Source organism: Thalassophryne amazonica, chromosome 17 (genome assembly GCF_902500255.1).
Source record: "Thalassophryne amazonica chromosome 17, fThaAma1.1, whole genome shotgun sequence".
NCBI lineage: Eukaryota > Metazoa > Chordata > Actinopteri > Batrachoidiformes > Batrachoididae > Thalassophryne > Thalassophryne amazonica.
In genome coordinates this window covers 19,235,579-19,252,574 of record NC_047119.1, presented here as the reverse complement: position 1 = coordinate 19,252,574, position 16,996 = coordinate 19,235,579, and the positions used below count along the sequence as shown (strand labels likewise).

At 38.7% G+C, this 16,996-nt stretch overlaps 1 protein-coding gene across 3 annotated transcripts in view; it reads left to right on the top strand.

Annotated features, from left to right (window-relative positions):
- Nucleotides 1–16,996, top strand: part of ptpn13 (protein tyrosine phosphatase non-receptor type 13) — a 94,289-nt gene that overhangs the window by 16,801 nt on the left and 60,492 nt on the right. For all 3 annotated transcript variants that reach the window (XM_034191497.1, XM_034191498.1, XM_034191496.1), the window contains exons 2-4: nt 561–680; nt 8,588–8,754; nt 16,046–16,111. In XM_034191497.1, the coding sequence (XP_034047388.1) occupies nt 566–680; nt 8,588–8,754; nt 16,046–16,111 (348 nt within the window). In that variant the 5' untranslated portion in view covers nt 561–565. The remainder of the gene's footprint in view (nt 1–560; nt 681–8,587; nt 8,755–16,045; nt 16,112–16,996) is intronic.

Below are 16,996 nucleotides of genomic sequence, written 5' to 3'. Positions count from 1 at the left end.
TTGTTTTATGTGGGTGATATGTACCTGAAATATAAGTGTGAAATTGTCCCTCCATTCATAATGCCTCATAACTTAGAAATTTTGATTAATTTCAGATATGCATCTGCTTGCTAAGAAAGTACTATAATGTTGCAAAATAGTGGTCTCCCAAGCAAGAAAAAATGGTTTCTAGTGCAATTTTTGGAAAACCATAACTTAGCAAATATGCACCTGTTGGCCAACAATTTTATAAGTTGAAGACATTGAAACAATCCCTGCTAATCTCAAGCATGTAGCATGAACAGTTCAAAAGTAATGTCTTTTGGATCTTTGCAATTTTTAACCACACACATTTATTAGGAACAAGCCTCCATATCTTAGAAACGTTTGGCATTACAAGCCATAGATTTAACATATTAGTTGTTGGTACATTATTTACATGCAGCATGAACCAAATCCAAAATTGTCGGTCGGAAGGCTTCTTTTGACTTTTACATGGAATAACCCCTCTGAAAATTATGGTCATGTGGTATGTTCCTGTGTCATTGTCATCACATGAACCTGTTCTACTTTGTGCACAGGGAAGATGCACGTTTCTCTGGCAGAAGCCTTGGAGGTGCGTGGAGGTCCTCTCCTGGAGGAGGAGGTGTGGGCATTACTCAGCCAAAGTGCAGAGAGCCTCCAAGATCTCTTTCACAAAGGTACGTGCCTGTGCAGTCAAGTTGTTATACTTGCACGCAAACAGCACAAATCCATCATTTTGCTTTCATTGCCAATATTTGCTTCTTTGGGTTTAATTTGTCTTCCATGCAAAATTATGGATAGATTTTTTTTTTTTTTTTTTTTGCAATTATTATTTTATTATAGTGTTTGGTTTTTCAGAGATCTGTGGTATTGAAGCTGAATTCCTGCAGGTGGTTGGACATGCAGTTCTCCTGGTATGCAAACCGCCTTTATTTCAGCAGGTTTTTACCCTTGTGAATCACCTTGGGGTGATTTATGTTGTGATTTGGTGATTTTATAAATAAACTGAATTGAATTAAGTATCATTGCTACAGATGGTGGGGGGGGGGAGGATTTGTCTTTTTACTCTAGGAAGCAAAGGGTGACTGCCCAGATTGCAACAACTAACAGGGTATTGCATTGCTCTCTGTGCTGGAAAACATGCTTGCAGGGCTTATTCTTAACAGGATGTCAGTCCCAGTTGTTTGCCAGTCATGGACCATAGCAGTCTGGCTTCACACTGTAGTAGTCAACCATTGACCACATCCTCACTCTTCAAGTACTTTGTTGAACAGCAGCTTGAATATCATCAGTGCTTCTTTGCACTTTGTTTTTCTTTTCCAATGATGACTTTCACAAAGTGTTTTGCTTTCGTTGACCAGGCTGCTCTCTGACATCCTGAGAATTCAGGGATCCCAACAAGTTGCTCAACCTTATAGTTGGCCTATACACAGGTACTGTGAGTGCTGAGTGGAAAGGGAGCAGAATTATTTTTTTCCTGGTGAATACTGACATTATCAGGGATGTCTTCTGGCTCTGACACTGTTCAGTGTTTGCATGGCCTTGGTGTTTGGTATGGTTGTGGAAATCACTGGCTTGGGTGCCTTTTGTTGCTGAGAAATGTTTAATGACCTTAACTTCACAGCCAGTACTGTGATCTTTGTGGAATTAGTCAATGTCCCAATTATAGCACTTCAGATGTTGAGTGAAGAGTCTGGTGAAGATGGTGAAACTTAGATGCTAACAAGTAACAAAGTGATGAGTGAAGACTGAATGTCTGTGGTACCAGGTGTCTTCTGAGGATCCTTGGATAACCCCATGGCGGTTCCTCTGTTGCCAGGAAAATGATCGCTTTGACGAGGGGTTGGATTTTGATACCATCATTGGGTGCCAGTGGAATGATTGTCTCAAATAAACAGTTACTTTGGGATACTCCAATGATTAACATCACTTGCATTGTGAGGGAATGTCAACTATGACATTTTGTCCATGTGGCAGATATCTTTGCCTATGATCCAGCATGCAGTTGTCTCGGTATTGAGGATTGATTGTGACACCTGGTTGTGACTGATAGATGGCCACATTTGAGATTTGGGGATGGACTGGTTGTCTGCTTGGGTTGTTGTCATCCAGGACCCAAGGTGGTTTGGTGGTGTGGCGGATGCCGTGATGCACTGCACTAAGTATATGATCCCTGACCTGAATGTGGACGTGAATGTTTTGACAATATTGTACTTTCTGTGATTTCGTCGAACTGCTCTGTTCAGAGGCAGAATTATTTTACAACATAAATTTGTTTAAAGTCAAATCTGGGAGATTCTTGCTTCAGCTCTCAGTGGGAGTAACTCTGCAGCTGCTTTCCATCGAAAGGTAGCGCACATTATGAAGGGGATGGGGGAAAGCTGTCTGGAATCTCATTTCTGAATAAGAAGAAACGGGAGAGCGAGAAGGGGGTTTGTTTTAGGAGGATGGTGGTTGGTACAGTGCTGAGGAGTCTGCCACTGCATAGTGATGCCCAGGTCCAAACCTGAGGTGGCTCATGCAGGTGGGCACCAGGAGCATCCTTTCTGTCATTAAGGATGAACATCTTCCACATGTGTTGAGTGATAATGGAAACTCCACATTGCAGTGGCTGCACTGTCTGAAGATGACCAGATTTCTGTGGGGGGATGCACCTGCTTGTGATCCACTGGTCAGCGTACAGAGGGAGTGGCAGTTGCTATGGCACACCAGCTCCTTCCTGTGGTGGTGTCGGAATGTTACTCCTGTTATGTCAAGGCGGGGGGAGTCTTGAAAAACTACTAAATGAAACCAAACAATAAAACCATTTTAGTTTCAGTTGTATTTTATGGCACCCTCATAAACCATCCAAGGCTTTTTCCCTGTAATTACCATGGTTTGCTTAGGGTTAATATTCTCAGTGGAGTCTGCACTGAAATTCTGGATTCTAACAGATACTAGTGAGACGCAGTGAGCCTCCTGTTTTGTTACACCTTGGCATTTTTAAACAATATTTTGCAGTTATATCACTGAGGAGTAAAGGAACATTGCAGTGCACATCTGGAACAATCCTACCATGGTGTCCTGATCACATGAACTGGAGGCCTCATTGTTGTGCTTTGGAATGATTATAGCAGTTGTGGATTTATTGATAGAAAATTGCTAAACAGCATTAGAAAAAAACTTGTAAACTAAAAACATTTATACTTTTTCCGAAAGCTTTTCATGTGGTTAATTTCACTCAATTTATTGACAAGCTTAGACTTAAAAAGAATCCACATCCACTGTTGTTTTGTGGTCTAAGATGCTATATCTCCTGTCTCTCTCTTCTTATTATCTAACACTGATTGTAAACTGCTATCAAATGGCTACAAAACTGTAAAAGTAACAGAAAAACAAACTGTAAAATGTACTTCTCTCGATAAAATCGTGTTTCAACAGTTGGTAGTTGTTTGTTCTCTGGTTGTATAACTTGGTTGTATAAATCGGATTACTGACTGTGTTATTGGACATCTTGCATTCATTCTGTCCAAATCTCAAACATGCAGGTCCCAGAATCACTGTTTGACAAGAACAGCAAATGGTGTGGTCTGATTGATGTGGACTAGCTACAGTCTACAGCAGCCATGCTGATTCAGCAGTGAATATTTATGGAACTGCCACTGCAAATCCAAGTTCTATATCAGCAAGTACACTCCAGAAACAGAAATTTGGAAGTATTTAGGAATTGCACTGCCCATCCATCTGTCCATGAGTCTTATAAGGACAACTTCTCCTAAACTGTTTGGAGGCTTTCAGTGAAATGTCACATAGGGGAAGCACATCATATGAATGTGAGGGGAAAATAATTCCAGTCTAATATCGTACATGGGAGATAATTGGTCTTTTTTGTTTAATGAATGCGTCGCACGATGTTGCTCTCGTAATCCATTTGGCAGATTTCAGTGAAATTTCATGCAGTGATAGGGCAGCATTTGTAGGTATGCATTCAGGAAAATAGTGTTGCTTCGATATCTTCAAGGGGAGATAATTTGATTTATTTTTTATTAAATAAATCATATTTAAAAATTACATGTACAGAGATGGAACAGTTTTTGTTAATTCAGGTGTTTCATCACAAAATATATTTACTTCCAGTAATGTATAATGCATCCAAGCAACTAGCATGAAGGACCGGTAGGTATTGATTTGTGAGCTTGATCGCTAGTTTTATTGGCTTATTTCAACAACCATAAATATTATTGTAAATTGGTTGTTATTCACCTGTAGCTGTGGGAAGATATCATTACATATTCATGATGGGAAAAGTCTGTAGTCACAGGTTTCGTTAAGGTCTGTGTGAGAAAAGAGACTTCAAGTCCTTGTGAGGAATTTTATCAAAAGTTGTTTAGAATCATTTTTGTGATGTAGGTTTTGCTTACAATTATCTGTTATTGATCTTAAGGGCAGTGTGAGGCCATTTCATTTCTTAATTGCACATGAATCTCGAATGAAAGGTCGCTGATCAAGGTCTTAATTCTGGAAACAAGAATGAGTCGCAAGGCAGTGCAGCCCCTTGCTGACTAAATGTTTAGGTGGTGCTTAATGCGAAGCAGAACATCAGTGCACCTCATTGTTAACTGTGATTGTGCCATTTGCACTGTTGACCATCCATCATATGTATTTCCATGTGGAAAACCATACCTTGTATTTCTGTGTAACCCAGAACAACCTCAAATTTCATTTATATGACAGACAGTCCAATTGTGTTGTTGAGAATTCCCCCTGGTTACCACTGCGCCCACTAAATATAGCTTCTTTTTTATGCCAAATATATATATATATATACACACACACACATTCTCAACACTTTCTAAGGTCTGATATGGAAGCTAATAGTAAGGCAAGAAGCAAGGTTGGACATTTGTAGATTTGCTTGTGTTTTTGTTTGTTTTTTTATTCATTTAAAATTTTTAGGTTAGTCTTTCCTTCAGTTAATCTATGCCGAGTAGTAATTACTACTGTTGGTAGATATGTAGCCTTGTTTACAGAACTGTACAAAATGTTTTAGGCACCTGAAAATATTTATTAACATTGATTGGAGTAGTTCTTCATCTTTGGGCTAATTTAAAGAAAATCTCACATGAAATATACAGTTGTATTCTGGGAAATAATTTATTGATCAATTTACAAATCGTATTCCCAGTTTTAATAAAACCCTGATTACCGTATATCCCCCCATTTTCTGTACCTGCTTCTTCTAATTAAAGGTCACAGGGGTTCTAGAGCCTATCACGGTAAATGCATTTATCCACTTCTATTCGTAAAATCTGAACTGCTGGATGACATCTAAAAAATTAGTCGTTTTATCAGCAAAACATTCTCTATTTTAATGGTGCCAAGTGGACAGACATTTATTTGCTTATTTATTCTTGGACCATTTTAGGAACAGGAAATGTGTCGAAAATCTTTGAGCAGTACTTTCCGTATGATTTTTAGACTAATGAAAAAAAAAAGCTAAAATTTGGAGAGCAGATGTTTGATTCAGCTGTTATGCAGTCAGTGATACAACATATTTTTAAATGTATTTCCCATAAGTGGATTAGTCATGGCAAGCCATTAAATTTTGTTCTACCGGTGTGTGTGCTTAGCTATTGGCAGTCATGGAAAAGTGATTTTTCTAAAACAAGAAAAATAATGTCTTGGTTTTGTGGAGGCATAACTGCGTAAATTTCATTTGACGCGCTTCACGCATGTATTTGGTTTTCGTTTAGTTTTTCGTTCCATTAAAGTAACAGAGAATGTTTCCTGAACTAAGTAGAATGCCAGTGAACAGCTGACTGAACCAACCCTTTCAGGCACGTCTGTTATGAATAGTCACATTGTCAAACACGAAACCTGAATGAGCAGTTTTATTCTGTGTAAACATCCGTGATTGTTACTGTTTATAAACCAGTGATTTGTTTGACTTAGTAGCATTCTGAGTAATTCTGATTTGTTATTGCATTTTGCATGCGTGTGTGTGTGTGTGTGTGAGACTCAGACTGGAGATGATGGACATGGATTTGAGCATTTCTTGTCAGCTGAATTGGTAGATTCTATCATTTTCGTTTCTTCAGTATATCATGTTTAATTCAGCACATTGCCAAGTGGTCTTTTCAACTTTATCATTATAAATATAGGTACAAAAGTATGCTGTGTTTTTCTGGTTTGCTCATTTAAAGCATCTGGTTTGAAGGTGTGGCAGTTAATTGTCACCACTTGAATTTTCAGAAGGTTTGAACTAATTTTCATAAACTTCCTATTACTTATTGCTGCTATTATTAAAGTAATTAATTTTTAATGAAGTATAGATCAACACAAATGTGTGCCTTCATTAAGGTACATTTGGGGACTTTTCAGACTTAACCTCTTAACGCCTATTGTCGCATACTCGTATATGCTACAATATTTGACTCAAATATGCAACAGACCAAATTGACCAGTATGCCTGTTGTCGCAAATTTGCAATATACCATTATTATTATTATTATAACATTATAACATAAAGTCATTACCAAAATACCAAAATTACTATTTATTTTTTGTGAAAAAGTGAAATTGATAATCTCAACATTTACTATCTACTTAAGGCAAAAACACACACAAAACTTTTTTTTTATATACAGCTATATAAATTCGGGCGTTAAGGGGTTAACCCCTTAACGCCTATTGTCGCATATATGCTACAATATTTGACTGAAATATGCAACATACCAAATTGCCCAGTATGCCTGTTATTGCAAATTTGCAACATACCATTATTATTATTATAACATTATAACATAAATTATTACCAAAATACCAAAATTACTATTTATTTTTTTGTGCAAAAGTGAAATTAATAATCTCAACATTATTTACCATCTACTTAAAGGCAAAAACACACACAAAACATTTTTTATATACAGCTATATAAATTCAGGTGTTAAGATAGTGGTCCCCTTATTCTGTTCCCACTTCTGTATGTTTAGCATCCTGCTTTAAATGCTAAAATGGTAAAGATTTGGCATCATATAACCGATTGTTGAAGAATGCAAGGACGCAGACTTTCAAATATTTTTATCACAGAATTTCACATTTTGGTCATTTTGGGTGTGACCTGTAACATTTCTCAGGGTCAGGCATGGGAATTTTTTTTTTTTTTTTTTAAAGTATCATCTTCATTTGACAGTGGGTACTTCCTGTGCGCCAAGTTTGTAGAAAATATGAGGTGGTCACCATTGTAGGTGTCTGATATTTTGTGTGTGTGGGGGGGCTACTACGTAGCCAGAGTATAGGATAACATATTTGATGTATTCTTGTTGCTTGCTACTGGAATTCAAATTTGAATTGAGATTTAATGAATTAGAATTGATTATTTTAAAGTACTTTTGAATTGCACTGTGGCATCAAATTGATCATATTACTCTACATAATTAAAATTAAAGCATATGAAATTGACTACAGCTATTCAGAGAGTGCCTATGATTTTGTTAACCTGACTGCCCTACACCGTGTAACCTGTTGCTCTAATATGATGTTTAAAGGACAAGTCCCATGTTATTTAACATCCCAGTTAGCAACACAATATCAAAGTATTCATTATTGTAAGTCTATGCACACACATGCAGTCATAATTAGTGGTTGTTGAAGTATTTTATTGCTAATTATTCATCTCGCTCAGCGAGTTAACAGTTGCATTTTTGGAAGACGTCTTACCATTTCTTTGCCTGTGACGTACATTTTAGGAAAAACAGAAACATCCCAATAGCTGACAGAGTGAATTGAATGTTGCTATGTCCAATAATGAACCTTCTGCATTTTTATTCGAAAGTGATGGCTCAGATTTACAGAGGATGTACAGACAGGAGATGACACACTTCACCCTGAAACTCTTAATGAACTGTTTTCTTATTTTTGGTCTAAAATCTGTCACTTTTTACTTTTTGTATTTTCTGTTTGATTGAAAATTCTGTTCATCAATGAGTAACCTTCTAGTTAAAACTTCTAACTAGGTTGCTGAGGCACTGGGTAGGTAATGTACATTTGCAGCTTGTGTAAAAATGTTTGAGTTAAACCTAACTTCTCATTCTTTTGAATAAAACATCCAAATAATGACAAATGTTTTACATGAAACTTATGTTTACGGTCATGTTTGAAAGCAGGTATAAGTGGTGCCCCGAGTCTTGTTTCACTTTCTCTCTCTCTTAGAGTTAAGTAGCACTCAAAGAAAAGAATCTTGCACTGCTGCTCAAACATTCCTTTGTGTATTTTTAAAATGTTTTCTAACCATACTGCTGACTGTGGCTTTGCAGGAAAAGAGAATTGTGCTGTGCAGCCATTCCTTTCTGCTTCTAGAGCTCCTGAACACTTATTTTCTTGCAGGCTTAGAAAGCAACATATGTTTTTGTTTGCTTCAATCATCTTGAATTTCCATAAATGCCAAAGCAAGAAACAGCCACTGTGTTGGGTGACAGTTTATGCACAATAGAAAGGAATTTTGCTGTATAAGTAATGGAAGTTCTTTTTAGCAACTATACAAATGCAAATTTTATCTGTTAAAGATACTTTCCCCAGCAGTTACATTTACTCTTTTAATCTACAGATCCTACAGCTGTGGGCTTCATCATCTCTCCCTGGTCCATCCTCCTCATGCCATCTGGAAACATCTCATTTACAGATGAATATGTCACCCAGCAGGACGTACGAGCTTTTACATCTCCAGAGGTCCTGGAGGGGGTCAACTTGACTTCTGTCTCAGACATAGAAAAGGTAGAATCCCTTCATGTACCCAAGAATTTCACAGACTTCATAGTCCTTTCTACACACTGCATTTTTCATAGTTTTCCAACAAACAACTGCTCCTTCATTTAATATTTGAAAGAGCACTAGTACAAAAGCAAAGTTATGGTGTTGCCCGTTGAGTACTGTAAACAAACCACTAGCATTAATTTGAAATAGATGGCCAAGGTTTAAAAAAAGCGTGGTCATAGTAATAATACAATAAATTAAATTTGTGTTCCCCCCACAAACAACTGTTGTTGGGGTAGGGGTTATATAGGAATTACCAGAGGTAGGACGAAGTCACCATCAAGTCACTCTCAAGTCATGAATCTCCAAGTCCCAAGTCAAATCTCAAGTCAGCTTGGAAACAATTGGTGGTCATTATGACTTGAGACTTGACTTGGAATTTGCAGATTGATTACTTGAGAATGAGTTGACAGTGACTTTATCCCACCTCTGGGATTCACCCTGTCCATCTGTCCATGACACTTTTAACTGTGACTCTTCCAAAATCAGTTGGATTTCAGTGAAAGTTCGTGATCGTAGCACATTGTGTGAAAACGTGCATAAACTAACCTAATTTTGGTCTGATGTCTTCAAGGGGGTATAATTGGACTTTTGTTTTGAAATGAAGCAACATATTGATTTGTAAGTTCAATTACTCCTAAACGGGTTTATATTATTCAGTGAAACTTCACACAGTGGTGTCACAGCACATGAAGGTGTCCTTGAAGGAAAATGATTCAAGCTAGACATCTTCATAGAGAGATAATTGGACTTTTGGTTTTAACTGATACATCATGTTATATTGACTTAATAAGCGCAGTTTCTCCTAAACTGGTTTATGAGTTTCAATGAAATTTCACACGGTGGTAGCTAGGGATGGGACCAATCCGATCCCGGATTGGTATTGGGTTCTGCTACCAACGTAATTCACGTATCGGAAAATACCGATCCAACCCGCGACATTTTCCGATACCGGAGAAGAGCCGCTGTGAATTCTCTCAGCTGCTGTTGTTTGCTCTCTGCTTGTTTACTGCTGACTGGGAGGAGGAGAGAGGGGAGGTTTTTGAAGCCAGGCTGTTTGAGAGAGCTCTCTTCGCAGTGTTCTAACTGCGGTTAGCAGCAAATTTCTGCCCGGCTCTCAGCTTCAAATTGTCTGTTCGTTGAGCATGGATTTTCTGAAAAATTAACTGAATTGTTGCTGAAAATGTGTGCTAAAAATTTAGCTGCTTCACTGTCCCAAGGCTGTCAAATGCTATGAAAAGCCAGTTCAGTGTGCAGCTGAGGAGGAGCCGAACAGAGATTCTGTCTGCTGAAAGGGAAAAAGACTCCATTAAAATCCTGCACGTGAGTGTAGCTGATTTATTTTACAGTTGAAAGGCTTCGTGTTTCCCAAAAGTTCAAATTTTGCGCAGCACTTAGAGAGAGAGAGAGAGAGAGAGAGAGAGAGATCAAATCTCCTTTTTAAGAAAATCCTCATAAAAAATCAATAATAATAATAAAGCAGACAGAGGTCTAGTATTGGATCGGAAAAATATCGGTATCAGCAGATATCCAAATTCGGCTATCGGGATTGGATCGGAAGTGAAAAATTATGGATCGGTGCATCCCTGCTGGTAGCACGTTATATGTAGCTGTGCATGAAGGAAAAATAACATTTGTTAAGTGCCTTTAGAGTTTTACACACAAACATGGTCACACCAATTTTTGGTGTGTGTTTTTAGTGTGGTAAAATGAATTGGCACATAAAGCTGTGAGGTAGTTAATTTGTAAAATGCTTCTTTTTCTACTGCTGACAAATTCATTTCAAGCTGCCTTCTGCAATCTTTGTATTCTTCCTGAATTTTAGCAACTTTCTCCAACAGTTTCTTTGTACAGCTCATAAATTAGGGTATGACATGTTTGTGTATCACATGATGTGTATAGAAACCAGCAGCATCAGTTTGAGTCAAACAAAAATGAAAATGTGCATGGAGCTGTGGCAGCATTTTCTGAACAGTTTACACGTGGAAAGTTTTGAGTTGGAATACATTTATATTGGCAACATTGCACAGTCTTTCCCAACACTGACTATAATGGTACTGGGTGATGGTAACGACCATGAACAATTTTATTTATTCAACACTGACTATAATGGTACTGGGTGATGGTAACGACCATGAACAATTTTATTTATTCAACACTGACTATAATGGTACTGGGTGATGGTAACGACCATGAACAATTTTATTTCAATCAATCAATCAATCAATTTTTTTATATAGCGCCAAATCACAACAAACAGTTGCCCCAAGGCGCTTTATATTGTAAGGCAGGCCATACAATAATTATGTAAAACCCCAACGGTCAAAACGACCCCCTGTGAGCAAGCACTTGGCTACAGTGGGAAGGAAAAACTCCCTTTTAACAGGAAGAAACCTCCAGCAGAACCAGGCTCAGGGAGGGGCAGTCTTCTGCTGGGACTGGTTGGGGCTGAGGGAGAGAACCAGGAAAAAGACATGCTGTGGAGGGGAGCAGAGATCGATCACTAATGATTAAATGCAGAGTGGTGCATACAGAGCAAAAAGAGAAAGAAACAGTGCATCATGGGAACCCCCCAGCAGTCTACGTCTATAGCAGCATAACTAAGGGATGGTTCAGGGTCACCTGATCCAGCCCTAACTATAAGCTTTAGCAAAAAGGAAAGTTTTAAGCCTAATCTTAAAAGTAGAGAGGGTGTCTGTCTCCCTGATCTGAATTGGGAGCTGGTTCCACAGGAGAGGAGCCTGAAAGCTGAAGGCTCTGCCTCCCATTCTACTCTTACAAACCCTAGGAACTACAAGTAAGCCTGCAGTCTGAGAGCGAAGCGCTCTATTGGGGTGATATGGTACTACGAGGTCCCTAAGATAAGATGGGACCTGATTATTCAAAACCTTATAAGTAAGAAGAAGAATTTTAAATTCTATTCTAGAATTAACAGGAAGCCAATGAAGAGAGGCCAATATGGGTGAGATATGCTCTCTCCTTCTAGTCCCCGTCAGTACTCTAGCTGCAGCATTTTGAATTAACTGAAGGCTTTTTAGGGAACTTTTAGGACAACCTGATAATAATGAATTACAATAGTCCAGCCTAGAGGAAATAAATGCATGAATTAGTTTTTCAGCATCACTCTGAGACAAGACCTTTCTGATTTTAGAGATATTGCGTAAATGCAAAAAAGCAGTCCTACATATTTCTTTAATATGCGCTTTGAATGACATATCCTGATCAAAAATGACTCCAAGATTTCTCACAGTATTACTAGAGGTCAGGGTAATGCCATCCAGAGTAAGGATCTGGTTAGACACCATGTTTCTAAGATTTGTGGGGCCAAGTACAATAACTTCAGTTATATCTGAGTTTAAAAGCAGGAAATTAGAGGCCATCCATGTCTTTATGTCTGTAAGACAATCCTGCAGTTTAGCTAATTGGTGTGTGTCCTCTGGCTTCATGGATAGATAAAGCTGGGTATCATCTGCGTAACAATGAAAATTTAAGCAATACCGTCTAATAATACTGCCTAAGTGAAGCATGTATAAAGTGAATAAAATTGGTCCTAGCACAGAACCTTGTGGAACTCCATAATTAACTTTAGTCTGTGAAGAAGATTCCCCATTTACATGAACAAATTGTAATCTATTAGACAAATATGATTCAAACCACCGCAGCGCAGTGCCTTTAATACCTATGGCATGCTCTAATCTCTGTAATAAAATTTTATGGTCAACAGTATCAAAAGCAGCACTGAGGTCTAACAGAACAAGCACAGAGATGAGTCCACTGTCCGAGGCCATAAGAAGATAATTTGTAACCTTCACTAATGCTGTTTCTGTACTATGATGAATTCTAAAACCTGACTGAAACTCTTCAAATAGACCATTCCTCTGCAGATGATCAGTTAGCTGTTTTACAACTACCCTTTCAAGAATTTTTGAGAGAAAAGGAAGGTTGGAGATTGGCCTATAATTAGCTAAGATAGCTGGGTCAAGTGATGGCTTTTTAAGTAATGGTTTAATTACTGCCACCTTAAAAGCCTGTGGTACATAGCCAACTAACAAAGATAGACTGATCATATTTAAGATCGAAGCATTAAATAATGGTAGGGCTTCCTTGAGCAGCCTGGTAGGAATGGGGTCTAATAAACATGTTGATGGTTTGGATGAAGTAACTAATGAAAATAACTCAGAACAATCGGAGAGAAAGAGTCTAACGAAATATCACTGAAAGCAGCCAAAGATAACGATACGTCTTTGGGATGGTTATGAGTAATTTTTTCTCTAATAGTTAAAATTTTGTTAGCAAAGAAAGTCATGAAGTCATTACTAGTTAAAGTTAATGGAATACTCAGCTCAATAGAGCTCTGACTCTTTGTCAGCCTGGCTACAGTGCTGAAAAGAAACCTGGGGTTGTTCTTATTTTCTTCAATTAGTGATGAGTAGAAAGATGTCCTAGCTTTACGGAGGGCTTTTTTATAGAGCAACAGACTCTTTTTCCAGGCTAAGTGAAGATCTTCTAAATTAGTGAGATGCCATTTCCTCTCCAACGTACGGGTTATCTGCTTTAAGCTACGAGTTTGAGAGTTATACCACGGAGTCAGGCACTTCTGATTTAAAGCTCTCTTTTTCAGAGGAGCTACAGCATCCAAAGTTGTCTTCAATGAGGATGTAAAACTATTGACGAGATACTCTATCTCACTTACAGAGTTTAGGTAGCTACTCTGCACTGTGTTGGTATATGGCATTAGAGAACATAAAGAAGGAATCATATCCTTAAACCTAGTTACAGCGCTTTCTGAAAGACTTCTAGTGTAATGAAACTTATTCCCCACTGCTGGGTAGTCCATCAGAGTAAATGTAAATGTTATTAAGAAATGATCAGACAGAAGGGAGTTTTCAGGGAATACTGTTAAGTCTTCTATTTCCATACCATAAGTCAGAACAAGATCTAAGATATGATTAAAGTGGTGGGTGGACTCATTTACTTTTTGAGCAAAGCTAATAGAGTCTAATAATAGATTAAATGCAGTGTTGAGGCTGTCATTCTCAGCATCTGTGTGGATGTTAAAATCGCCCACTATAATTATCTTATCTGAGCTAAGCACTAAGTCAGACAAAAGGTCTGAAAATTCAGAGAAACTCACAGTAACGACCAGGTGGACGATAGATAATAACAAATAAAACTGGTTTTTGGGACTTCCAATTTGGATGGACAAGACTAAGAGTCAAGCTTTCAAATGAATTAAAGCTCTGTCTGGGTTTTTGATTAATTAATAAGCTGGAATGGAAGATTGCTGCTAATCCTCCGCCCCAGCCCGTGCTACGAGCATTCTGACAGTTAGTGTGACTCGGGGGTGTTGACTCATTTAAACTAACATATTCATCCTGCTGTAACCAGGTTTCTGTAAGGCAGAATAAATCAATATGTTGATCAATTATTATATCATTTACCAACAGGGACTTAGAAGAGAGAGACCTAATGTTTAATAGACCACATTTAACTGTTTTAGTCTGTGGTGCAGTTGAAGGTGCTATATTATTTTTTCTTTTTGAATTTTTATGCTTAAATAGATTTTTGCTGGTTATTGGTAGTCTGGGAGCAGGCACTGTCTCTATGGGGATGGGGTAATGAGGGGATGGCAGGGGGAGAGAAGCTGCAGAGAGGTGTGTAAGACTACAACTCTGCTTCCTGGTCCCAACCCTGGATAGTCACGGTTTGGAGGATTTAAGAAAATTGGCCAGATTTCTAGAAATGAGAGCTGCTCCATCCAAAGTGGGCTGGATGCCGTCTCTCCTAACAAGACCAGGTTTTCCCCAGAAGCTTTGCCAATTATCTATGAAGCCCACCTCATTTTTTGGACACCACTCAGACAGCCAGCAATTCAAGGAGAACATGCGGCTAAACATGTCACTCCCGGTCTGATTGGGGAGGGGCCCAGAGAAAACTACAGAGTCCGACATTGTTTTTGCAAAGTTACACACCGATTTAATGTTAATTTTAGTGACCTCCGATTGGCGTAACCGGGTGTCATTACTGCCGACGTGAATTACAGTCTTACCAAATTTACGCTTAGCCTTAGCCAGCAGTTTCAAATTTCCTTCAATGTTGCCTGCTCTGGCCCCCGGAAGACAATTGACTATGGTTGCTGGTGTCGCTAACTTCACATTTCTCAAAACAGAGTCGCCAATAACCAGAGTTTGATCCTCGGCGGGTGTGTCGTCGAGTGGGGAAAAACGGTTAGAGATGTGAACGGGTTGGCGGTGTACACGGGGCTTCTGTTTAGGGCTACGCTTCCTCCTTACAGTCACCCAGGGGGTAACTAACGGCGGCTAAGCTACCTTGGTCCGCACCGACTACAGGGGCCTGGCTAGCTGTAGAATTTTCCACGGTGCGGAGCCGAGTCTCCAATTCTCCAATATTTATTCATTTATATTATTTTTAAGTTGTTAGGAATTCACACATAATAAAGCAGCCTGCTGGAATGCTCAGCTACCTTTACATATGTCCTGATCCAAGCGCTCTGTGTTCCACTCTGCCTCTGTAACAGCAGAGCTGAAAGTTTGCATGACTGGATTCCCATCTGGTACAGTCCCATAGACCTCAACAGAGCTTTGTGCTGAGTCAGCTTCCAGCACTGTGCCCGTCTGCCCCAGCTCAGTTATTTCAGACTATAGAATATAATCTGTTTCTCTCATCATCAGGAACTGTGGCCACTATATGTCAGCTATAACTGCCATGATTTTTTTTTTTCCTGTCACGTTTTCAACATAAAGTTCGGTATCCTTACTTTCTTTTACAGGCGGCTTTTAAATTTCCACATTTTCTGAGTGTGCGTGTTTAAATTTGTGCCGAGGTCTGTTCCGAAAAGACCTTGACGACTCTGTTGCATTCTTTGGCAATGTCTGAATTATTCTTTCCTCAACCAAGCCCAACATTCAGGGGAAGTGAATTCTCTCCCACGCAATGAGTGAACAGCAATAAGGAAAGGAAAATGGAAAGATGTTTTTGGACTTAAACTTTAAGCCCCTTGTTGGTTTCCTTTCCGAATAAGAATAAATTCAGTTTATTCAGTTTATTACACTCTGGCAGTTGTTGAAAAGAAAAGATCTGGGCACAGTTTTAGATGTAAAATTACTTATTATAAGAAAGCTGCAGACCTGTGTTTTTGTATTTTAAGAAATATTCTTATTAATCTTACTATGTTTGTTGTTAATGATGTGCAATCAAACAAATTGCTACAATGATTTCATTATTTTTCCAGATGCATATGTACTCTCTGGGGATGACCCTATTCTGGGGAGCAGATTACGAGATCCCCCAAAGTCAGGTAAAGTATTTTAACAGCACAGATACGTCTTTGATTAACTAAGACTAATGAATGAGTAGATGACTTCTGCGCTGAATATGGTGGAAAGAATGGACATTAAGAATAAAAGAGGCCAATGCATAAACGGTAATTGTTAATTGTAAATAAGACGTGGAATGGCATCAGGTCTTTTGCATTGATGCTAGCGTGACTGAAAGCAACATATGGAGAATATTCAGTCAGATATGTGAAGTGCTAGTTAGAATATTGTCATTGCATATATATATATATATATATATATATATATATACAAAGAACAAAACTTGTCCTCTGCATTTAACCCATCCTAATTACAGTTAGACACAATCCAACCACTAGGAGCAGTGGGCAGCCAAAGTCTGGCGCCCGGGGACCAACTCCAGATGTAGAGACGCTGCCTTGGTCAGGGGCAGAGAAAGGAACAGAATAAGCATGTCTTTGATTGTGGGAGGAAACCGGAGCACTCCACAAAGAAAGGTCGGGAATTGATCCCACAGCCTTCTTGCTGTGAGGCACCAGTGCCAATCACTAAGCTACCGTGCCGCCCAAAAATGTTGAATGTTGAAAGCTGACGTTTTTCCAGGAAACTTTTCAAAATGCAAACTTTTCAAGATGTCGTCCTTATTGAAAAGGGGTGAGCAAATGCACACTGAGAAGTGTTGAACCTGAGATATGTCAGGAAATGATCTGGTTCACGTTGTGGTCATGTCTCCGACAGTTGTAAAAATAAAGCTGTAGTTTATGTAAGTGACAAAGTACCATTACACCTACAGAGTATAAACAAAACGAGGATTTTGTCTGAAGTCTAACATCCATTTTGTTTCTCTGGCAGGCTCAAACATAATCGACCTGACACAGTCTTAATTT